Genomic DNA, 26667 nt, shown 5'->3' on the forward strand with positions numbered 1-26667 from the left:
TATAAGGAGACACCTCTAAGAATGCCAACTGGAAGAAATACACTGCACATATTAAAAATGTCATGGATGGGGCGCCTGGGTGGCTCAGTTGTTAAGCCTCTGTCTGCCTTCGGCTCAGGTCATGATCCCAGGGTCCTGGGATCGAGCCCCGCATCAGGCTCCCTGCTCAGCGGGAAGCCTGCTTCTCCCTCTCCCACTCTCCCTGCTTGTGTTCCCTCTCTCGCTGTGTCTCTGTCAAATAAATAAATAAAATCTTAAAAAAAAAATGTCATGGACAAACTCAGCTGAAATAATAGTCCAAACCAAAAGTAAAGAAGGGAAGATGCTGCAAAGTGCTGGTATTGATTTGCAATGGAGCTGCTTCTTGAATGGGTAGCTCTGCTCCAGGGTAACAGCAAGGATTTATTAAACAAAACAAAACACTTTCCTTTTTTTAACATAGCTTTTCTAGGACAGGGAAGGTTGCACCATTATAACAACAACAACAAAAATTAAACCCTCTGCAACTTCCTAACTATAAACTTCAGGAGCCGTTCTACTTTGGAATGCCAGTTGGTATGCCAGGCAACTTATAACTACCTTATACAAAATAACCCAGAACAAAGACATCACTGTTTTTCATTTGATCTGCAAACTTGATAGATTTTAAATGACTGTCAAGTTTTAGTCCTGGAGAAAGAAAAGATATATATTCTTACCTCTGCCAGGAGGTGTGTAACCATGTCGATATCATTGTAAGTTTTGGTCATCTGCTCCACCCTGTCTGTGCCTAGAACTAAGACAGTTAAAAACAACTGTTTATAGTATGTAGAAATAAAAGAAAGTTTTAAATATTCATTAAGAGTTGAAAGATAACAACAACAAACTCAGGCTTTTATGAAATGCCATTCAGGAGAATAAAAATATATGTGAAAAAAGAAAAGAAATGTTTATGTATTAGACACTTGAGAAATGGACCAATTATTACAAACAAAATGTACATCATACAATGAATTAAAAAACTTATCAAATGACCATAAGGCAGCCACTTCCTGACTATCCCCACGTCCCTCAGTAAGATCAGAACTTTAGTCCACTCACACTAGAGACTGCGGGCCTGAAGAATGGATTAAATCACCTATTGTTTTAAGCCCTAATCTCAATTAAAGTTCCTGAGGGGCAAGTTAGTGAGGGGTTATGCTATTACAAATATATTTAATTAGAATTCTGTTGTGATTATCTTGAATATCTGTGATCACCTATCATGTGAGCTAATATCAATAAACAAGGAATAGGACTTGTAGAACTTTCGGTAGTTCTGTTACGAAGCATAATTTAAAACTCTTTATGAAAATCTCTACCATATCTAGGCCTCTGCTATAAGATAAACTGTATATTATACTATTATTTGCATAATTTAAGTCCAGGATTTCTGCATTAAATTCAGGAACTGTCAATGAATTGAATAATATAGCTCCAGAGGGAATGACAAGTATGACCCCAGTGATTCCACAGTCACAATAAGCAATACCCTTTTAAGCTAATGATGCATCATAAAAGAGGGATCTTTTGATTCTGGAGTGCATTACATGAAACAGATCTGTGTTTCACTGAGACTGATTTTATAATTAGTTTGCTTTGAAGTGTGGAAAAATAAGAGGCTTTAGAAGCAGAAAAGCTGAATTCACGCTATCTGAGTGAACTTAACACTTCTGAAATTCACCTTCCTTACTTACAATATGGAGGTGATAACGCTCATCTCACAGGGTCATTAGGAGGATGAAATAGGATCATTTAATGAGCGGTATTAATCTATTGCTAAGTGTCATACAAGTGTGTATAATTACTACTCTTTAAGCACAGCTGGTATGTATGAAATAGCACTGATTTAAAATTTTCTGTAAATAATGCACTGTGTTGGCAGCAGATACTATGATTTGAGTCAGTTGTAGGTCCTTAGTCCCATCTTCTCCTTGAGGTTGCCCAAAAGACACCATGGGACATGTTTATTTATTTATTTTTTAAGATTTTATTTATTTATTAGAGAGCGAGCGAGAGAGAGCACAAGCAGGGGGAGTGGGAGAGGGAGAAGCATGCTCCCAGCTGAGCAGGGAGCCTGATGCAGGGCTTGATCCCAGGACCCTGAGATCATGACCCAAGCCAAAGGCAGATGCTTAACTGACTGAGCCACCCAGGCACCCCGGGACATGTTTTACTTTTATTTGAGCTTTTTATTTTCCTTTCTGGTAAAACTGTTTAAAAGGAATCTGGGAATTACCTAGAACTTAATTATTAATGACATCTTATTCCTAGCTAAAAGTAAACAAAGTGCTGGATTAATAGTAATAGGAGATAGAAAACTAAAAAGATCTGGATAGGAACAATTTTACCCCAAAAGGATCTATATTTATAGGTAGAAAAAGTGGCTCCATAATTTAACCACAGGGATAAGAGAAACAGGCTTTTGGGCCAAAGGAATCTTCACAATTTACTTCCAGTGTGAGGTCTCCACTATTTCTGGCCTCAATAATGAGACAAAAAAATCAAATCATATCTATGTTCTAAATTAATTACAGAAAACCAGCCAATGGTTACAAACCTAAATGCAACCTAGGGTGGTGGGTCTCATCTCTAGAGTCTAGTTTAATTGATTTGAAGAAGCCCCAGGGCACACACAGTAAGTAAAAGATGCCCAGGTGTTCGGACATGGAGCTAGCAATGAAAACTGCCAATTCAGAAGCAACACTTGAAGCAAGAACCAGGAATCCTAGAGACTCAGTTAAAAACAGTTTTTATAAAAGTGACTGAAACAATATATAATACAGTTTATATTACATGATTGACCAGAGTTGAAGGTGAAGTGGTAAATTTATTTCAAAGTAAAACCAGTAAGTTAAGGCTATAATAAAGAGCTGAGCTACAAGTCACGCATGAAAAAGGGGAAGAGAAAATAAAGGACACAGTAAGACAGAAAAGAGATGTTTAGAATAAAACATGTTTTAGTGAGGAGAAACTAATAATAGGATAATAATGAGGTGATAATAACTTCCATCTCACAAGGTCATAAAAAAAACTTGGGTTCGTGCATTCTCAGTAACGGGCTCTTTGCACCATGCTGCTGTTCCTGTCACAGTGCCACCAGGATCAGAAGGCCTTTTTCTGATGAAATAACCAGTATCCATCTGTGAATGCAGGTTATAAAAACACAGATCCCAATTTTGTTTTAAAATTGTGAGCGCATCTTATACATATGGATACAGAAGAGAGGCTGGAAGGATACACATTAAAATGTTATAGTGGTTATCTCTGGGTAGGGATTAGGCTGATCTCTTGTTTTCTTTTTAATCTTTTACTAATTTCCCAGGAAGAATAAATGTTATCTTTGCAATCAAAAAACAGCAGCTCTCGTTCAGAGAGCAAAAATGAATTTTCAAATGCTAAAACATTTTTACGGAACAATTTTGCAAGTTGGTTTTCAAAGGTTATTAATTAATGTTCAACATTTTTGGTGTAAGATTTGGAGAATCTTATGTTCCTGAAAAAATATGGGGGGGTATACTTAAGTACTTTACCAATTCTTACTTTAAGTTCTAATTCTGCATAATTTCACATAATTTCACATCGACCTCACATCGACTCAACCTCACATTTTTTGAGGATGGGAAGGGCCAATGTTAATCCATTTTGATATCTCTGTAATTTATATGAGATGGTGCTTGACAGTTCTCTCATTTTTTTAAAATTTTATTTTATTATGTTATGTTAATCACCATACATTACATCATTAGTTTTTGATGTAGTGTTCCATGATTCATTGTTTGCGTATAACACCCAGTGCTCCATTCAATACGTACCCTCTTTAATACCCATCACCAGGCTAACCCATCCCCCCACCCCCCTCCCCTCTAGAACCCTCAGTTTGTTTCTCAGAGTCCATAGTCTCTCATGGTTCGTCTCCCCCTCTGATTCCCCCCTTCATTTTTCCCTTCCTACTAACTTCTTTTTTTTTAACATATGATGTATTATTTGTCTCAGAGGTACAGGTCTGTGATTCAACAGTTCTACACAATTCACGGCGCTCACCATAGCACATACCCTCCCCAATGTCTATCACCCAGGCGCCCTGTGCCTCCCACCCCCCAGCACTCCAGCAGCCCTCAGTTTGTTTCCTGAGATTAAGAATCCCTCATACCAGTGAGATCTAGAGTTTTTACCACAATTACTGAAATTTAAAAAGACTTCTAATCTCTCCAACCCTCTTGCAGCATAAAATCAAAAACAAAGCAACAAAAAACAAAAATGAAAGACAAACCACCCACGTGGCATAGTCAAAGCCACAAGAGCTCCTGGTAACTACAGACAGGTCTTATGGTTTTAATCCCAAAGAAGTGACCGCTGCTCTTGCTGCTAGAATATGGAGAATGTTTCTGCAATACAAAAAACTGCCTTCAAAAGCACTGAGAACAAAAAGAAGGTGTCTGATGATATGTACCATCTAGGACAGCCTTTCTCAACAGGGTTCCAGGGGAGAATTAAGCCCTACATATAATGATTTGAGTGAGACAATTTTCTCAATTCTCCCACAGATAATAATACTCAATAGGTGTCTTGGGGCATATGACTTAATTATTTTGTGGAATTGGTCGAGAGGAACTATAAGTATGCTAACCTCCATGATCTGACTTATGGTTACTGCTTCCTGAACATTATCAGTTATATTTCTTTTCCTGCCAGTATAGATTAATAATTTTGGAAGGCAGACCTTGAGGAAAAGTCTAAGCAGAAGTAATTATTTCTACAACTGTATTTCTCTACAAAATTGTACACCCTCCCTAATTCCTTAAATTCTCCAATGAACCTCACTATGAAATGGCCATATAGCTTTGGTTGACAATGCTTTGTACTGGTGGTTCTCAGATCTTAGTGTGCATCAGTACACTCAGGAGGACTCGTTAAAACACAGACTGCTATGCTCCACTTCCAGAATTTCTGATTCTGTAGATCTGGGGTAGGGGCCCAAGAATTTGCATTTCTAACAAGTTCCCAAGTGATGCTGAACTCCTAACTAAAACTTATAAGACTAATCACTTCCCCCCAACCCCTTTTTCTTATGCATTCTTATGCAAGGTGATCCCTTATGCCCAAATAAAAAATACCCTAAAAGGCAGACGAGGTTTCTTTCTATTTTTAGCCTATCCACAAACAAATGGTAGTTTCTGTTATGATGTGCTATGACTGCACTGCCCACCTACAGCTCACTCTGGGTCTTTCTCTTAGTAAAATTAAGGAAATACTGAAATGACTTGTTCTGCATGCAAAATATTCTTTGAGTATCTTAAATTTTATATATGGCAGGGACTAGGATGGAATTATTTTTTTGGACACACCCAGTGCTCTCAAGTGTTCTATTTTAAAAGTAAACAATCTCTTTCTGGTTTGGTGGGGCCCTCTGAGAACATCGATTTGAGGTAGGCTCCCAACCCAAAACTCTGCTCATGCTTCCTTCTAAATTTATTTTTCTTCTCACAACTCTTCCAACTTCTTTGTGTTACAAAAGAAAGAAAGTGCCTCTTCCTGTGCCACCTCTTTTTATTGGTTGTTAAAATTCATTTTAAGGAGCAGGAGTATCTACTGGTATGTGAGGGAAGTCGGGATAAGAAGAGGCTGAAGTAGTACCAGGGAGCTAAACCCTAGGATGGCCTATGAGGGTACATAATAATTATTCACAACCACAGATCTTGACATCTCAAAGGGACACAAAAGTGTTGGAAAGGCTCAGAGAATGTTTTGTATCTTGGCTTTTTAAAACATTGATCAATTTGCTAAATAAAGTAAATCACTTATCTTTTACACTCATAAGATGCAAATTCAAAATGAAGTTTATTTATATTTGAGTGAACTGTTAACCCAAAGAATTGATATCTTTAAAATAACAATGAAATTGAGGTATAATACAGAGATAAAGTATTAGTGGACCAATTATAATCGTAGCTTATTTGCTTCATGATCTTAAGTATATCATATATAGTTCAATTTTCAAATTGTTGAAATGAAAACAGTACCCTTAGACTAAAGGACTGGAACAGTTTTCTGGACCCTGGAAGTTTGGATCTGTAACATCCTATTAATCTTAAGTTTTAAATTGCTCTCTTGAACATTCTGATTTACTTTGTATGGGGTCCTGAAAACCAAGTATTTTAGAATTTGATTATTATTTATTTTCCAAAGAAGTTTATTTTTATTTAAATTCTTCCTAAAAGTAACTCCAGGAAATTATGATCTAAGACAGAGTTCTAGCTACAGTTCCATCCTCTAGTGGCATATATGACAAAGAAAAAGGGGCACTTTCTGGGCTACTTTATCAAAATAATGACAGAAACTAAACTTATCCTGATGAAATTTCAATGTGAAGTTTCTTCTCACAAATCTAAAAATGCATGGAACAAAGAGAAATGGAAATAAAAAACAAGCACTTCTCAGAAAACTCAAGCAAAAAACTTCTCAAACTTGAAAGTTAAGAAAACCTTAAGAGCTTTAATTTAATATTCAGCTACTTACAAGAATTATTGAGGAAGAAATAGTTTTATTTAAGTCCCTTGATATTCTAATTCAAGTTTAAACAATGTTTACAGTTTTTTTTTCCCTGAGCAGTAAGTAACCTGGTTCTAGGAAAGCTACCATTAAAAGTTAACGATTACTATGAAAATTAGTATTTCACAACAATCACTAAAGACACTGAAGCGCTCACTGGGAAAATGTCTAGGAACTGATGCAATGTCATATCTAACTCAAATGAGAAGAATTTTACAAACATATCAATGTTGAACTTATAGACTTTTATTATATATCCTAATAGCTACTATGCACACATTTTTATAGTGAATGAATAAAAAAAAGTCAGCTCAGCCTGAAGCAGATGTTTGGAATAAGGTCAAAAGCGAAAAGGTCTCCATAGTTTAATTATTAAAACTACTTATGTATCCAAAAACCATGCTTCTTAATGACTGACCTCGTTCCTGTGAGTGTTTAACAGAAAATATAAAGTAAGACAGCTGATGGCTCAGGATATCAAACTACTGGGATAATAAATGTTTTGAGATATAAAGGGATATTAAAATTTTAAATTAAAATTTTAAATTAAAATTTCAACTACTTTTTTTAAGTTCATTTCTCTACTCAGTCTGAGGAAAGTATCAAATAAAAGAAAGGAGAAATGGAAACATCTGAGTATTGCTTGTAACCCCAGACACTCAGAGTCATAAGAATGACAAACTCACTGCATTCAGACATAACACAGAATCATCTCTTTCTTGTGAAATCAGTTTGAGTTAAAGTAGGTACACAATTAACAATGCCCAGGGATGCCAAATGTTTTAAAAGTCAACACCAAGATACTTATGATCTTTATTTCAATGGACAAACTCTAAAAGGGTAAAAAAATACTCACTCATATAATGGAAAGTCTCTTCAGCAAGGACTGGAGAGAGGGCATCAGACGCATGCTGCTGCTGGTGTGGGGACTGAGTCCAGTCTTGATTTTCATATAGAAAGAGAGAGTCTACTCTTAGCTTATACTGGGGTAGCTGTTCTTCCAGCAGACTCACCAGCTCAACTTCAGGGAGATCCTCATTGGAGCAGACATCTAAAAAGGAGATTCCATGTAAATGAAGCCAATATATTCCAATTTACTAGGCTACAGAGAAAACATCAGTGAAATTAGTTTGCAAAGTAGGATAACCAAAGAAACACTAGCCAGGATAATTTCTCCAGTGATTTTTATTTTTATATTATTTTTTCCCCTATGTGGAAATAATGCAAACATTTATTTTCTATATCAGACAAGAACACAGCTAAGTAATCCAATTCTACTGCAGCATTATAAAAATTATCCCTTCACCACAGTGTAAGATTTAAATGCATCTGCACAAGGGTGCACACTATACAAAAGGAGTAAGGTTGCTGCTGCCCTGCCAAACACTTCCGGTCCCTACCCAGGTCATACTGCAATACTGGTGGTCCCAATGGTTTTATCCAAATAAATTGTGTTTAAAAAATAAAGCATTTAAAAAGACAAGTCAAAATGCCTCAGAAACCACATCACCAACTCAAACTTCATCTATTTAAATGTTATATCTGCCTCCCACTAATAAACCTTTCACTCAAACTGAGCAATAAATCTTCCACCCTGAAGTATCTTCCTTGCCCAATTAATCCAAAGGAAAAAAACTGAAATGATTAGTAAAGAAAAATGTAGGGACTAACACACCCTTTTAATATGTTTTTAAATATTTTTAAGGTTTAAAAAGTGTTTAAAGTTTGTAATTCCTAGTAGGAAAACATTATCTGAATGAATACCCTAATGGCAAACCACTATAGAATGTTTCAGTTGCATGTGAGGCAGAGGGGTAGGGATTCTCTTCACAGCACCCCAGCTTTCTTCATGAGAAGGTCAGAGGTACACTGGTTTGTATTATTGCGACATCCATTAGGTGATCGTTGCTTTTCCTTCAGCAAGAGCTTTATTTGTCAGAAGGGCATTATGCTTGACCTCCAAATTTGGCTGACAATTTACTGATGAGATTCATAACCTTTGGATTGCTCTGATATTTTGACATATTCACTGGGTTCTGGGCCACATCCTGGAAGGCCACCATAACTTCTGGGTCCTGCATGGCTGTGAAAACCTCTGGATCACTAAGAATTTCATTGAGCCCAGGCATTCCTGCCATTCGAGGCATCCCCCCTGCCATTCCAGGCATTCCTCCAGGAAAATTACCAGGCATTCCCCCAGGAAAGCCACCTGGGAAAGAGCCATACTGAGCTCCTGATTGTCATCCGGCTTCTTCCTCCCTCTGGGCTCTCTCATGTTCTTCCCGAGCCTTCTTAACCCTTTCTATTCTTTCTTTGATCTCTCGCTCTTCATGTTTTTGCTCATACTTTCTCCAGTGTTCAGCAATTTTCTGGGCCCTCGGTTGACCTTCTTTCAGCATTGCACTAGCATCTTCATCGTAATCCAGTTTACAAGCAAGGGCAAGATCATGTGCTGCTTCTTCCCAATGGCCCAGAAGTCTGTGTGCTTTCCCTCGCCACTTATAAGGCTGAGCTGAATCAGGATTTATTTCAATAGCTCTGTCACAGTCTCAAATGGCAGCATTTGGCTTCTGTAATTTGATGAAGACACTGGCTCTCTTGGCATAGAGAATGGCCAAGCGAGGATTCAGTTTGATGGCATCTGTGAACAAGTCAATGGCTTTCTGTAGTTTGCCAACATTTAGGGCATCAGTGGCAGCCACTTTTTTATCATTTGCCTGATCCATCATTTCCTCGGTTATCTCTACATTTTCATCTCCCATTTCTTGAGGGGCATCAGTATCTGGTTCAATCACACCTTCATTGTCAATTTCTAGATCACTTTCCTCACTTGATGGTTCCTCTGTCTTTATGTTTTCCTCCGCCTTCTTACTATCTGTTTTTTCTTCCTTGATATTGTCTTCTGATTTAGTTTTATGAGTGGCAGGTGGTATTTTACCCCCATGCTCTCCACCCACTCCCGCAGGAAGCGCATTTCCTCGGTGCGCAGAACGCTCAGATCCTGCTTACACATTTTCATGAAGGCCCGAAGCTCGCTCACTTTGCAGGGCTCCATGGTCCAGAGGCGGTGGCAGGCGGCAGGCACGGCTGAGGTTGCAGCCCGATTCCAGGCCCGTGTACTAGCTCAGCGTGATCGTGTAGAAGAGGCTCCAGTGATTTTTATTAATATATGTTGGTACTATAGTTGGTCTTTCTCTAGGTTTCTTTAATATGAAAACTTCTATGTAGAAATAATACCACAAATTTTAATTACATCCTATTTAAAAATATATTGCTTGGTGAATATAACTATGTTTTTAAAAACTAAAATGAATTTGAACAAATTTCTTATTTCCTCCTTATCAGTCTCTGCAGTGTTGCTTAAAAGAGAGTTGATCTCAAACAACATATATGCTTGGGGGAAAAGGCAACACAAAACAATGAGCAGAAAATAACTAGTTCAAAAAGAATAAAATGACATGTTCTTTAATAACAAAATTGGTACGTTGTGGGAGGATTCTTCAAAATTTAGAAAAATTACATTTCAGTATATTTTTACAGTAGCTAGATTTCAAAAAATTAACATTTTGTGGTTAAATGTTAACTAGTAATGTTAACATTTCAGCACCGTGTTCCAGCACTAGTACTGGAATAAGTACTTTATCATTTTTATTTTGAAAGATGTGGTACATTTGAAGTCCTGAATACCTTTCACATCATACTCTCACCCACACACCTCTAGCTACCTTCTGCATACATCTCTGAACACACTTGGCTTCTCTGCCTTTATGTGTTTGCTCTTGGCTTCCTGTTCCAAATACTGCCCCTCGTTTAACACTTCCCAAATTTAGCAGTTTACAGAAAAAGTAAATTTATCCCTTTTAACATGCTTAAAATAGAGAAAATACAAGATGTCATATCAACCCTCACACTTTATAAAGAGATCTGGTATTTCTTTTGTGGGTGGTATAAAGAAACATATTCTAACCCTGGCAAAGAACAACAAAGTTCATTTTAAGAAAGCATATTTTAAAAGAGTAAATTTCTACTACTTGACCTTAACAATGACACTTTAATAAATCAAATACGAGTAAACTGACAATATCACATACCCCTCTTTACCTAGGACAAGCAGTGACTTCATAACCACAAAGATGAGTTACATAATCACAGAGATAAGGTACATTAAAAATTTATTTAAAGAAGCTCTCAACCCTTAGCAGGTCTTTTCAAAAGCCCTAAAAATACAACCAAATTTTATTACTACAAATTCCATGCGATCATCCAAATTTGTCCTGCCGTAAATATATCACATACAGATTGTCAGTTTAATACTTGAAAGAAAAGAAGTTGACTATAAACACATGCCAAGCTATAAACAGGCTTGTGGGCAATTCAGGAAACGAAGAACAAAATTTAACATTCATTAAAAGAGCTTTTATTCCCTAGAAACTTTTATTTTATTGTAGAGGACAGCTCTTTTAATTGCTTAGCAAATCTTTAGTGTAAATGACATTTTAAAATCTTTACTGCAATTTCCTTCTCTGTCATCTCTTCTTCACCCCACAACGTATTTAACAAAATCGCTAACCATCTAAATTAGAAATTGTCTTTTAATACGCATTAATGAAATTCTGTGAAAATTCAAGGTTACCATTCCCTACTTCCAAAAGGTACTTTTAAAAATGCGTACAAATACATGCGGCGCCTGGGTGGCTCAGTCGGTTAAGCGGCTGCCTTTGGTTCAGGTCATGACCCTGAGGTCCTTGGATTGAGCCCCAACATCGGGCTCCCTGCTCGGCGGAGAGCCTGCTTCTCCCTCTCCCTCTGCCTGCCACTCTGCCTACTTGTGCTCTCTCTCTCTGTCAAATAAATAAATAAAATCTTAAAAAAAAATAAAAAAATAAAAATGCATATACAATCAAGGTTTAGTAGATTAAATATCCTTGAGTTGTTCCCTCTATTTGCTTCTGTATTTCTTTTTTTTTTTTTAATGATTTTACTTATTTATTTGACAGAGAGAGACAGCAGGAGAGGGAACACAAGCAGGGGGAGTGGGAGAGGGAGAAGCAGGCCTCCTGCCCAGCAGGGATCACAACCTAAGGCAGACGCTTAACGACTGAGCCACACAGGAGCCCCTCCTGTATTTCTGATAATGTACTATTTACTACTCTCCTGATTATCCAGTCTTAACAACCCTCTTGCTAACATTTTATCTTCCAAATGTCCCCTCCATATGCCCACTTTTTTTTAGCCACTTTGTGTCCATTTAGATTCAAGGACTCCTTTTGTTTCTCTTGAAGAGCCTCAAAATTGGTCTGCCCTCTTACACTCAAATTTTCCTCCATATCTTCATATCCACATTATGTCACTCTCCTACACAGGCTAAAAGACGTCTGAATCTCATCTAGCCATTGGAGAAAAACCTTATGAACAGTTGGGATAATTAGTAAAGATCTTAGGAAGGCCATGCCTACTCTTAGTAGGATTAAATTAATGCTAGAATAAAGCATAGTACAGTATGATCTAAAGTGTGATCTAGAGGCCCACCAAACAAAAATTAAAAACAAGCCTCAAAAGGATGGACCTTATTAGAAAGTAACTTAAGGACCCAACAGAACAAATTTTAACAGTCTTCCAAGGAAGACAACAAAATCTAAACATCTAACAATGTAACATTCAAAATACTCAGCATTTGATAAAAGATTATTAGATATGCAAAGAATAAGTAAATTGTAATCCATTACCAGTTGGAAAATGAGCCAACAGAAACAGGCCTGGTAATGACAAAGGTGATAAAATTTGTAAACAACAATTTAAAAGCAGCTATTATTAATATGCTCAAAGATTTAAAAGGAAAATATAAACTTGATGAAAAGAGAAACAGAAGCTATATCAATCTTTATAAAACCCAAGTAGAACTAAAGTATAATATCTAAATTGAAAAACTCACTGGATAACATTAACAGATTAGACATTCTCCAAAGAAAAAAACAGTAATAGACTTGAAGGCATAGTAATGGAAACTATCTAAAATGAAGCATAAAGGAAAAAAAATAACTGGGGAAAAAATGAACAGATCATTAGTGATTTCTGTCATAGTATCAAACCATCTAACATACATGCAATTGGAGTCACAGAAGAGGAGAAAGGCAGAGCAGAAAGAATATCTGAAGAAATAATGGCTGAAATCTTGCAAATTTAATTAAAACTATAAATCTGTAGTTCAAAGAAGCTCAACTCTAAGCAGAATAACACAAAGAAAATCCAAAGAGAAAATCTTAAAAGCAGAGAGAGAGAAAAAAGGACACATTACATTTGAGGGAACAAAGACAAGAATAATCTCATCAAAAGCAAGGCAAAGTAGATGACAAGAGATGCCACTGAAGTGCATAGTCAACTCAAAACTCTGTACCAGTGAAAACACCTTTCATAAAAGGTGTAACAAAGACTTCCTTCAAACAAGCCTAAAAGTGCAACTATTCATTGCCAGCTGACCTATATTACAAGAAATGTTAAACTTCTGGAAAAAAGATACAAAATGCAAAGTTCAATCTACAAAAAGAAGTAAAAACTGACAAAACTGGCAAATCTGTAACTATATAAAACAATTTATAATTGACTGTTTAAAGTAAAAATATCAATTAATTATGTATATAACATGTAGATGTAAAAGACACAGCAACAATAATACATAGGATGATGAGGGAAACTGAAGAATACTGTTGTAAGGATGTCACTTTATGAAATAGTATAATGTTATTTGAGGATGTACTGCGATAAGTTAAAAATGCATATTGCAAACACAGAGCAACCGCCTAGAAAAATGAGAGGTATACCTACTAAGTCAATAGTGGAATTAAAATGGAATCCTAAACAAAACAAAACAAAACAAAAATCCAAAACGCAGTTCAAAAGAGTGAAGGAATGGGGGAAAAACAAAGAACCACTAAGTAGAACAAAGAGAAAACAAATGATAGTACAGAGTCTACTGACTCAACCAAACTGATAATTATATTAAATGCAAATCGTCTAAACACCCCAATTATAAAGTAGAGATCGTCAAACTGAATTAAAAAAAAAACAACGATCTAACCATAAGCTCTCTATAGGAGATGTTCTTTAAATATTCAGGTAAGTTAAAAGTAAAAGGATGAAAAATGCTATCATACTAATTCTACACCAACTCTTTTCAAAAATAGAGGCAGGAATATTTTACAACTCATTTTATGAGGCCAGCATTACTGCAATACCAAAATCAAACAGACATTGCAAAAAAAAAAAGTACAAACCAATAGTTTTCATGAATGCGGCACACACACATACACACAAAACATTAATAAATCAAATCCACAATCTATCAGAAGGATAATATATCAAGGCCAAGTGTGGGTTTTCCCCACAAGGTTGGCTTAAAAATTCAAAAACAGAAAAAATTAAAAATCAACAGAATTCACATTAACAGACTAAGAAAGAAAAACCATCTCAGTAATGGAGAACAGGCATTTGACAAAATTCAATACCCATTCATGACAAAAACCTCTTATCCAACTGGGAGAAGAAAAACAATTCTCCAATTTGAAAAAGGCCATTCTAAAGAAAATTAATGGTGAGACTGTAACTTTTCTCTAATACTGGAAATATGGCAAGGATGTAATGTATGGTGATTAACATAACAATAAAAAATTTAAAAAAATATACTGAGATCCTGTACTATTCAAGGCAAGGAAAAGAAATAAAACACATCCAGAATGAAAAGGAACATGCAAAACTGTCTCCATTTGTACACAACATTATGGTTTACGTAGGGAATTCTAAGGAATCTATAAGAAAGTTAATAAAACTAAGCTGGGCTACCCAGGTGGCTCAGTCAGTTAAGCATCTGACTCTTGATTTCGGCTCAGGTCATGATCTCAGGGTCATGAGATCGAGCCCCACACTGGGCTCTGTGCTAAACATGGAGACTTCTTAAGATTCTCTCTCTCTCTCCCTCTGCCCCTCCCCTACACCCCTTCCACTGGCGTGTTCTCTCTCTCTCTCTAAAAAAAATTTTTTTTAAATAAAAAAATAAAACTAAGTAAAGTTGCAGAATACAAGGTCAATATATAATCAATTTCATTTTTATACACCAGCAGTAAACACCTGGAGAATGAAATGAAATAAAAAATGCCATTTACAGTAGCAGAAATAAATATAATTTTTAAGATTAAATTAAATAAAATGTGTAAGACCTGTAAAATAAAAACTACAAAATACTGTTAAAAGAAATTAAATAAGACCTAAATAAATGGAGAAATATATCATGTTCATGGACTGGAAGACTAAATTGTCTTAAGATGTCAATTCTCTGGAGTCTATGTAATTTACCATTCAATTGGAAATTGACAAGCTGATTCTAAAATTTATGTAAAGATGTGAAAGATCTCGAATGGCCAAAATAATTTTTGGAAAAAAAAAAAGAGCAAAGAGAGTTTATACAGTTACAGAAATCAAGACAATGTGGTATTTATGTAAAGACAGACTTAAGAATTAAAGGAACACAGTGAAATATCCAGAAATAGAACCACACATACATATGCAAGTGATTTTTCAATGAAATTACCAAGATAGTAATTACCAAGATAGGGTGAAAGACTTTTCAATAAGTGGTGCAGAAACAACTAAACATTCAACTGAGAAAAAAAATTTGGACCCTAACCTCATTCCATATACAAAATTAAGTATAAAATGGACCACTCACCTAAATGTTAAAACAGAAACTATAAAACTTTTAAAAGAAAACAAAGGAGGGTGCCTGGGTGGCTCAGTTGGTTGAGCGTCTGCCTTCAGCTCAGGCAGGTCATGATCTCAGGGTCCTGGGATTGAGCCCTGTGTGGGGCTCCCTGCTGAGCAGGGAGCCTGCTTAGATTTCTCTCTCCATTCCCTCTGCCCTCCCCCTGCTCATGCTCTCTCTCACTTACTCTCTCTCTCAAATAAATAAATAAAATCTCAGGGTCCTGGGATCAAGCCCCGCCATCTGCTGGGCTCCCTCCTCAGCAGGGGGTCTGCTTCTCCTTCTCCTTCTGTGCCCTCTCTCTCTTTCAAGAAATAAATAAAAAATCTTAATAAAAAAATAAAAGAGAACAAAGGAGAATATCTTTGTGATCTTGAAGTATATGAAGATTTTTTAGAAACAACACAAAAAAACATTAAACTATTATGAAAGCAAAAATTGAAAACTAGACTCCACCAAAATTTAAAACTTTTGCTCTTCAAGAGGCATTATTAAGAAGATGATAGGGCAGGAGCCCCTGGCTGGCTCAGTTGGTAGAGCATAGGACTCTTGATCTCAGGGTTATGAGTTGGAGCCCTACACTGGATGTGGAGATTACTTAAAAACAACAATAACAAAGATGAAAAGGCAAGCAGATATGGGAGAACCCATTTATCTAACAAAGGATTTACATCTAGAATATATAATAAAGACATTTACAATTCAATGGTAAGAAAAACTTTACAATGAGCAAATTATTTGAATAGACAACTCAAAATAAGATCTAGAAATGGCCAAATAAGCACATGAATAGATGCTCAACATCATTAGTCATCAGGGAAAAATAAACCCACAAAGAGATACCAGGACATACCTACTAGAATGGCTTCAGTCAAAAACACTGACATTACCAAGTGTTGGTACGGTAGAACAGAGGTCAGCAGAGCAGGCTCTAGCCTGCTGCCTCTGTCTGATTTTATAAATCAAGTTTTATTGGACCACAATCACATTTGTTCTTTTATATATTGTCTACGGCTGTTTTTCTGCTGCAACAGCAGAGTAGCTGGCACTTCAGCAATAAAAATGACTGAACTACTGATACATACCACAATGTGAATAAATCTCAAAAATATTTTGCTGTACAAAAAAGCCAGACATGAAAGACACAGATTAATTTATATGAAATTCTAGAACGAGCAAATTTTATCTATGGTGACAGAGAGCAGATCAATGGTTGCCAGGGGCCAGTGGTTGAGAGAGGGGGGCTGTGGGTACAAGGGAACTTTTGGCGGCACAATAAAAATGTTCTACAACTTGACTGTACTAGTAGTTACATGAGTGTATTATATATTTGTCAAAACCAAACTGTGCACTTAAAATGGGCACATTTTATTGTATCTTAATGAAGAGATTACAATAAAGCTGAATAAAAAATGGAAAAAACTTTGGGTTTGGATGGATTTCAGAATTTTTTGGAGTTTTAGAAAAGTAATGCTATGTGTGTACTGTATGATATATAACAACTCCAACTGGTTTTGTAGCAGCACCCCATATTTAAATACATCAATACACTGTCAGCAAACAAATATTCACACTAAGTGAAATAAGTCTAGAAATAGCTACAAAGGTCAGGTTTTGTGCACCAGTGAATTTTAGAACCAAAGTTTAGAAATAACTTTGGGTGTTCAGTTTTTTTGATTTGGTCTTACAGATAAGGGCTTATGGGACTATAGCTGCATATGAATACCTGTACGTCCTGAGAGCTTCTGAAGTGTCACAGACTGTTGTCAGGTGTTTGCAGGGTATATAAAAAAGCAACTCTGTCCTTGTGGAAGATACGAATAGAAAGACAAGAAGGGAAGGTAAGTATGATGCAGGTCCCGCTGACCAGGGCTCACACGTTACAGAAGAATCCGACATAGACAACATATAACACATAACGCAGATTTTGATAATTCAGTAGGAGACCAGGAGGAGGAATGATTAATTCAGTCGGTCTCTCAGGAGATCAGGCTGGAAAGTGAGGCCAGGGTTTCATCATGGCAGATTTTACATGCCAGGAATAGCTCTTCAATATTTATTAAACTGGACTTACCAGTGATACTCTCTGAGTCTCTGTGATTGATATTCATGAGGTTTTCTTCACCTATTGGTGATGTAAAAATGGCATTCTGTGATTGACTCATGCAGGATCCTTTCTTGCTTTGGTTGACAAGGACAGCTTTGGTATGAATCAGAGTTAAGGAAATCCATTAAGCCATTCAATAACAAAATGGATCTGGTTGTACAGATATTTTCTTTTAAACAGCTTTTTTCTGATGAGTCAAATGACATCTGCAGCAATGAGTGCTCTCATGTGATTATCATACCCTGGAGAGTCATGACCTAAAACAAAGAACACATCAAGTGACTTTAGAATTCAGCATACTCTTTAATAACTGCAGTCCAATTACCTGGAATCTCTGTCATTAAGAATGTTTTCCTAGTGATACATACAACATGGATAAATCTCAAAATAATGATGTTGGATGAAGGAAGTCAGACAAGAAGAAAATATATATGATTCCATCTACATAGAATTCTAAAAATGTACACCTACCTACAGTAACAGAAAGCCAATCAGTGGCTTCCTGGGGCTGGGGAAGGGATTACAAAGGGGCAGGAGAAAAGTTTTGGGGATGATGAATATATTCATTATTGTGGTGTATGGTGGGGTTTCACAATTATATACACATGTCAAAACATATCAAATTGTTCATTTGAAATACGTGCAATCTAATAATAAATTATATTAATGTTTAAAAAATTTAAAGATAATCAACTGTTTAAAGTAAAATAATAATAATAATAATAATAATAATGTATTATGGGGTCTACAACATATGCAGAAGTAAAATGTATTACAATAATAGCACAAAGACCAGGAAGAGAAAAATGGAAATATACTGTTAAAAGGCTTTTATATTATACAAGAAAAAGTAAAATATCTCTTGAAGGTAAACTGTGATAAGTTAAAGCTGTACACTATAAGCCCTAAAGTAACCAATAAAATAACTCAAGATTTACAGATAATAAAACCAACAAGGGAGATCATATAGAATAATATATAGAGTTTCTCAACTCTGACACTACTGATATTTGGGGATAATACTTGGTCATGTGCTTTGCAGGATGTTTAGCAGTATGCCAGCAAAATTCTCTCCCCAGACCCTCTCCCAGTAAAACCAAAAACGTCTCCAGACATGGCCAAATCTCCCCTGGTAGGCAAAATCATTCCCAGTTGAAAAGTACTGATATAAAAGATGCTCAACTTCACAACTAAATCAAAATGTAAACAAACTATTTTTCACCTATTAGATTAGCAAACATTGTTTTATTATATTCATTGTTGGAGAGGGTGGAAAAGCAGCACTCATAATGTTGAAAAAAGTGCAAACTGGTACAAGCTTTCTGAAAGGCTATTTGGCAATGTCTATCAAACTTTTAAGTGCACATACACCATAATTCAACAATTCTACCACTAGGAATTTATAATATGGATATACTCATTAAGTATGACAAAATATAGGCACAAGAATGCCCATATGGTATTTTTTTAAAGCATAAACACACGACTGGAATGAAAATATCCATAAAGAAATGCATTAATAATGGTACACAAACGAATGTAATGCATTAAATATGTGTGTGTACTTGTTATCAGTTAGGAAAACTGTTCAATACCAATTATAAGCCTGGCTTTATATCAAAAGACAGTCTCTACCAAATAGTCTCTACTTAGCAACTTGCAGCTTCTATTTGTGGCTAATTCATTCTCATGCATACTATTTTTAGGCATTGTAAACACTCAGTGTTTTATAAGAGTTACCCCCCAAAATGGAAAGGAACAAAATAAAGGCATTAAAAGAGACTGAAAAATGGTCACTGAGGTAGAACAGAAAAGCACTCTTAGTAGATACTAGGAAAGAGAGTTTCAGAGATGAAATGGACAACAGAATTAAACATTACAGAAAAGGCAAAGGAGAGATTTGGTTTAAAAAAGGGGTACTAGGACCATAAAATCAGTATTAACCTTCTAGAAACCAATTCAGCCAAGAAGTTAGGCCCAAAGCTAGGCTGCAAGGAGTAAGGAAGTGAGGTGGTAAGAATGGAATTTACTGAGTACAGACCAGGATTTCCATTACCAACTTTCAGGTGTACATGGACCAGTAAAATTTCAAAAACTTTTGTGGTTATTGGCATAGGGTTGCCTTTTTGAAAAATACACTTTGTAAGGAAAAAAGATAAAATGGAATAAACAGTTCTTCCTAAAAAAGGAGTTTATAATTTTATGTTGATATAACAAAAATTTAATTTTTCTATATTTGAATTCAGAAAATTTTAATAAATAAAAATTTTTAAATTCTATACTAAAAGGCAACTTAAGGAATAGGAGAAGATATTTGCAAATGACATATCTGATAAAGGGTTAATAGCCAAAATATATAAAGGACTTATAAAACTCAATACTCAAAAAAAAAATAATCCAATTAAAAAGTGGGCAGACATTTTTCCAAAGAAGGCATACAGATGGTCAGTAGACACACGAACGGATGCTCAACAACACTCATCATCAGGTAAATGCAAACCAAAATTATAAGGAGATATCACCTCACACCTATCAAAATGGCTAAAATCAACAACACAAGAAACAACAGGTGTTAGCAAAGATGTGGAGAGAAAGGAACTTTCTTGCACTGTTGGTGGGAATACAAACTGGTGTGGCCACTGTGGAAAACAGTATGGAGGTTCCTTGAAAAGTTAAAAATCTTATGATCCAGCAATTGCCTTACTAGGTATTTACCCAAAGACTACAAAAATATTAATTCAAAGGGATACATGCACCCCGATGTTTATAGCAGCATTATGTACAATAGCCAAATTATGGACACAGCCTAAGTGTCCATCAACGGACTGATGATTGGATAAAGAAGATGTGGTACACACACACACACACACACACACACTGTAATATTACTCAGCCATAAAAAAGACTGAGATCTTGTCATTTGCAATGACATGGATGGATCTAGAGCATTATGCTGAGCAAAATACATCAGAGAAAGACAAATACCATATGATTTCATTTATATGTGGAATTTAAGAAACAAAACAAATGAACAATGGGGAAAAGAGAGAGAGGCAAACCAAGAAACAGACTCTTAACTATAGAGAACAAACTGATGGTTACCAGAGGGGAGTGGGGTGGGGGGAATGTGTGAAATAGGTGTTGGGGATTAAGGAGCGCACTAGTAATGAACACGGGGTGTTGTATGGAAGTGTTGAATCACTATATTGTACATCTGAAACTAATATAACACTGTATGTTAACTAACTAGAATATAAATAAAAACTTTTTAAAAATTCTATTCTATATGTAACTGTTTTCTTGAACTATGTCTGTCAATACAGCAATTTACACTAGCCCGTGCAAAATGAAGTTAATACTCAAAAGTATTTTTTTAGGTACTTTAACTCCAGTTGTCAAAAATTCATTTTCATATCCAGGATCAGTCTACTGTATGCAATTGAATTCTTCCCCGTGTACCTTATTGCCCAAATTGCCATTCTTAAATCAACCACTGCAAGGGGAATGGAACTAAAATTGGATAAAATCAATAAAGATTTATCTGCCCACCCCCACACCCAGAAATTGGGAGGAGGAAGAAAACAACCTCCCCTGAAGTATATGACCACCAGGTATTTGAACAAAATCTCAACTAGGGGTTCCGCCATCAAAGAAGTGAGGGAGGAGACCACCTAAGTCTTTAGGTCACATATGATCTTTACCAAGGTCTTTTAAATTATAATACTCCAGAGACCCCGATTTATAGATTATAAACCCAGCAGTATATTTTTAAAAATAGAACGGCAATACAAATATAAGAATAAACATGGTAGTGTATAAGAGGCCTAGTGCATGGTCAGCAAACTAATGCCTGAAAGCTGAATTTGGCCTGCCACCTGTTTCTGTATAACCTGTGGGCTAAGAATAGTTTTTATATCTTTAAATAGTTGAAAAAAATCTAAGTTAAAATGTTTCATAATATGTGATAATTATATGAAATTCAAATTTCAGTGTCATAAATAAAGTTTTACTGAAACACAGCCAGACTCATTTGTTGGTACACTGTCAACTTGGTTTTTTTCATGCTACAATGGCTGAGCTTAGTAATTTAATAGAGAACTTACAGTCAGGCAAAGCCTAACATATTTACTATCTGACCCTTTATAGAAAAAGTTTGCCAACTGATCTAGTAGTAAAATAATTCAAGCATCAAATAATCATCTGTCCAAAGCAATGATTTCCTAGATCAACTTCTTAAACAGGGAATACACTACATTTAGATACTTATAATTAGATCACTACCTCTAGAAGAATTTCAGTAATGAACAGACTTCTACTTTCCACACTTACAAGTGTATTTAAAGTTATTTCAATTTCTAAGAAAGCATTTTTTAAAACATAGTAAGTTACAAATTTGCTTGTGAAGAAAGAAGTAGAGAGAGGAAGATAAGGAAGAAAGAAGAGAGGGAGGAGGAAGGGGATGAAAAGGGAGAGAACAGAAGCAAGTGCTTCTCGTACTGGTCCAAGCTGGTTTTTAAACAGAACTCTGGTTCTTAACCATATTTTAATCAAAGACCATTGTGAAAATCTAATGATAACCTTGGGACATTCTGCCTGCCAGCCACTTACCCACTAGCTGGTTTAATCTTTAATATTTACATTAGCATTCATATTTTTTCTTTTTGTAAATTTATATGTATTACACAAACAGAAAATAAACTGTGTAACTTTCAACTATGGACTCTAGATCTTTGTTCTAGAGGATTGCTTTTTAATTAGTTTTGGAGGTAGTGCTAATTGTTTAGTGTTAACTCTGAATACAAAAATAAAGAAAACCAAGTTGAATACAGAACTAAGTCCATCTTCAGAGTCATGCAGGAAGAATCTAGACCTCCAGGGTAATCCAGGAACCTGCCTAACATGAAGAGTGTGCACCAGGTCAGGGATGATTCATTTGCAAATGATATGTTCTTCCCAATGGGTATGCCTTGGTCTAGATCTGAGCTCCTCGGTAGGATTAGTGTGGAGTAGCAATGCTGAGTATAAAACAATGTATGCACCTTGGCATTAGACAAGCCTGAATTTTCATCTTATTTACTGGTTTTCTGACTCTGGCACATTATTTAACAGTTCTTCATTGTAAAGGTGAGAGTGATAATTAACTACTCTTTATAGGGAGGGTCAGGTATGAGAACTAAATAAAAAAAAGATGCCTAGTTTGGTACTTGACATACAGTAGACACTAACATGCTCATTCCCTTCAGCTTCCCCCTTTTGTTTGGGCCTGAAGAAAAGATGATGTCTTCTGCCTAATATTAAATTTCTGGCTCAACAGTCAACCCTAAGCTCAGAATAGCTACCCTGTTTATGTAATAGATACAGTTTAAAGATTGAATAGTCTTCATATAGAAAGAAAAAAGGACTAAGCAATAAAGTGACCAGTGCCTTATAAAGCAAGAAAACTACTGAGGGAGATTACTACTGAAGCTCATTTCTTCAAGGATTCTGGGGGAGGGCTGTTATAATAAAAGCCTTAACTATAACTAGTGCATTTATTCATAGCACAGTAGCTATATTAGTTTCCTATTGCTGTTGCAACAAATTACCACAAATTTAGTGGTTTAAACTGGCACCAATTCATTATCTTACAGTTCTGGACATCAAAGGATGGAGTGATTTCAATGGACCAAAACCAAGGTATTGGCAGGACTGTGCTTCCTCTGAAGGCTCTAGGGAAGAATCCGTTTCCTTGTCTCTTCTAGCTTCTAAGGCTGCATTCCTTGGCTCAGGGACCCTTCCTTCACCTTCAAAGCCCGTAGCACAGCATCTTCAAATCTCTCTGCTTCCATTGCTACATAACCTTCTTCTGACAAATCACCCTCTACCTCCCTCATATAAAGACACCTATGATTACATTTAAGGCCCAACTAGATAATCCAGGATAATCTCCCCATCTCAAAATCCCTTCTGCAAAATCTCTTATGCCATATAAGGTAATATTCATAGGTTCCAGGGGATTAGGATCTGGGTGTCTTCAGCAGCCATTAGTTAGCCTACTACAGTGGTTAAGAACATGGATACTGGAGCTAGACTGCTTATAGTTGAGTCCCAGTTCCACCACTTACTAGTTGTAGGATGGACAAATTACTTAATCTTGTTTTTTCATCTGCAAAACGGGCCTAATAACAAGGTCTACTTATTTGGTTGCTACGGGGATTAAGTGAGTTATGAGAGGATAATAGGAACACCTATTACAAGAGGGAATTACAAGAGTTAACACATGTAAAGCTCTTAGAACAATGCCTTAGATTACAGTAAATGCTATGCAAATATTAATTTTTATTTCTATCATCACCAAATAGTACTATTTTATTGTCTTTACTGTTACTGTGCCTTATACAAAGTTGGGAACAATGTAAACCCTACTCTTGACCACTAAATGGCATCTTCTCTTAACATAAGAAATCCTATTGACTTCCTGCCCTGTAACAAGTGATGTTAGTTTAGTGCCATTAATCATTTTTCTTTCTACCTCTGGATGTATGAATAAAACAGAAAGTTTGCAGAGCCAGAGTCTTAAATGTAGTAGAGACTTCTGGCTAACTCTGGCAAGCACAAACAGCACATTTTCAGTGCCCTTCCTAGTTTTTACAACATATTCTTAGTACTTCCTTGAGCACCAACTATTTTCTATGCTCGATCTTTATTCATTCTTTTCAGGAACAACTTCACGGCTTTTCTTCAATCAACCAAGCATGCGTTATTTAACAAGAAGCCAGCCTTTCTAATTCATGCACATGTAGGAGAAAATAGAGTAAAACAGCCAAGTGACTTATTTAAACAAGAATAAGACTTAAAAAGAACAACCAAAACATGTCATTGATAGAAATATTGCTGAAGAAAACAACACGGCTAATGATTTAGTTTAGCCTAGCCATGGAAACAAAATGGTCAACAGTGTATACCAAAATATAGGTCCTGTGCCTTAAAAAAAAAATCTTAACTACTTCCTTAAAACAGCCAAAAAAGCCTTATAGAAAAGGCTAAAACAATTCAGAGAAACTTCATCTTAACAGAAGCACAGAGCCTAGAATTAAAGTAAACATAAAAGACTTTTTAAAAAGATTTTATTTATCTGTGAGAGAGAGAGTGAGCACAAGCAGGGGGAGTGGCAAGCAGAGGGGGAAGTAGGCTCCCTGCTGAGCAAGGAGCCCGATGTGGGACTTGATCCCAGGACCCTGGGATCATGACCTGAGCTGAAGGCAGATGCTTAACCAACTGAGCCACCCAGGTGTCCCTAAATAAAATCTTAAAAAAAAAAAAAAGAGTTGGAAAAAAAGGGGGGGGTGTCACCACCAAAATCTAACCTGAGGAGTGAACAGCAGAGCTCACAACGGCAGAGACCACATACCAACACCAAGTCTAGCTGCACTAATATACCCGGGTATATTATATTGGCTATATTCGGCACAGCTGTTCTACCAGCAGTTATAAAGTTCACCCTTAGGAAATAGGAATTGTGCCCCGCAAATACTTTGTCCCTTTTTTTAGTGATCTTTTTTAGATTTAAAGATCAGTAGGGTTGGGGCATCTGGGTGGCACAGTCAGTTAAGCATCCAACATTTGGTTTCCGCTCAGGTCATGATCTCAGGGGCATGAGATCAACCCGCTGGCCTCCATGATCAGCGTGGCATCTGCTTGAGGTTCTCTCTCCCTCTGTCCCTCCTCCCTGCTCTCTAACACATACATACATACATACATACACCTTTAAAAAAAAGATCAGTAGGGTTTCAGAATATGAAATATATGGAGGCAACTCTACTTACAAACAGACTGGATTCCAAAAGGCTGTTAAATCCATTAGTTTCAAAGTCCAAAACCATGAGTGAGATTTAGGCTTACGGGCTCCGCATTGCCTCCTAACTATATAGTTTGAGCATTTTCAAAAACTGTCCAGTTTTGTTTACAATGAACATTTGCTGAGCAAGGCAACCCCTCCCTGCCACAATCTCTACCAACATGAGAAGGGAGTGAACCTCTGGCAGCTAAGGAATCCACACCAGAGCTTCACCTGCAGATTAGGAAAAACAGTGAACCCATGGTGCCATCTGTGTTTTTTGATAAGTTTCCACAACAGCACTTGCATTCACCATGCTTAGTCTTTAAATTCTTGAACTCCTAACTTTAACTGAATCTTTGACTAAACAGGCATCCCACTTTAACAATGACCCTCTGCCAAAACCATTTCAAACATTCACATTTCTTCACCTTCGGCTGTCAATTGCACAGGTACATTGTTTTTCATGGCCTTCATAATCACTTATTGTCTAATCATATATTTAACATGTGTCATTTTCTCACTTTCAATTTTTTACACTATGTCTCCTTTTGTGTCCATTAATCAATCACTAGCATTTCTTTTAGGGACAAAATGGGGTTTGTAATATTTATAAAATACCTCAAAACTATATATAGATATAAGACAAACATGCTACAAATAACAGTAATGGCTGAGTTGAAAATGACCATCTGATGACGATCAGCAGAGCTGAATCTGCTCTGGAGCATACTCTGTCCCTAGCCAGAAAGTTCCTAAATTATACATTTTAAGCAGATGAGTTTGCATTTAAAAAGATTTATAAGAAAGTAAACCTACCGTGCAAGAACAGGGCTTTTTATCCTATACATTTAGGATATAATTTTAGATGTCTTGTGCTTGACATTTCATTTCAAGCCAAATATTAAAGGTCTAAAGAAAATTTCAGCCCGATGTCTTGTTTGCAAAGGATAATGAATTTACATTCATCCAGCCTAAAGTAATCTAGCCCAAACTACTGAAGTGGAAAGGGACACTGTTTCTCTGTACTTTTCTCAACACATAGTGAGTAGCAAGAGAATGTGTGACAGCTAATAAGTATTTGTGATTCATCAGGGTCTTCAAATCACTAAGAACTAAAACCACCACAGCCAATACTGAAGAAGGTTTTCTAGATAAGGAACCACTTGTGAGTCAATGATCAATTTTACAGAAGAGCAGCCACATTATACAACTGTAGCTGCACATTCCCTACTTTACCTTTTATAAAGTTAGGCAAATAATCCAAAAGCAAAAAAATATTACAGACTTTTTCAAGAAAGCAGGGTCTAGTCATTATCAAAAGCCATTTTGTTTCATATTTCACATTTATATCCTCATCAAAGTATAATGACAGTTAACAAAACAGTACCCCAATTATGAGGAAAATGTTAAATCATACTT

The 26667-nt window shown here is 36.2% G+C and overlaps 1 protein-coding gene and 1 pseudogene across 3 annotated transcripts in view; both read right to left on the bottom strand.

Moving 5' to 3' along the window:
- TRAK2 (trafficking kinesin protein 2) overlaps nucleotides 1-26667 on the bottom strand; it is a 70395-nt gene that overhangs the window by 23081 nt on the left and 20647 nt on the right. For 2 of the 3 annotated variants that reach the window (XM_035726539.1, XM_035726540.1), the window contains 3 exons: nucleotides 17397-17686; nucleotides 7427-7621; nucleotides 699-775 (listed from right to left, as the gene is read on the bottom strand). In XM_035726539.1, the coding sequence (XP_035582432.1) occupies nucleotides 699-775; nucleotides 7427-7621; nucleotides 17397-17487 (363 nt within the window). In that variant the 5' untranslated portion in view covers nucleotides 17488-17686. The remainder of the gene's footprint in view (nucleotides 1-698; nucleotides 776-7426; nucleotides 7622-17396; nucleotides 17687-26667) is intronic. The other variant, XM_035726541.1, reaches the window with a different exon arrangement.
- Nucleotides 8517-9625, bottom strand: LOC113919400 (annotated as a pseudogene).

This window comes from Zalophus californianus, chromosome 3 (genome assembly GCF_009762305.2).
Source record: "Zalophus californianus isolate mZalCal1 chromosome 3, mZalCal1.pri.v2, whole genome shotgun sequence".
NCBI classification, from domain to species: Eukaryota; Metazoa; Chordata; class Mammalia; order Carnivora; family Otariidae; genus Zalophus; species Zalophus californianus.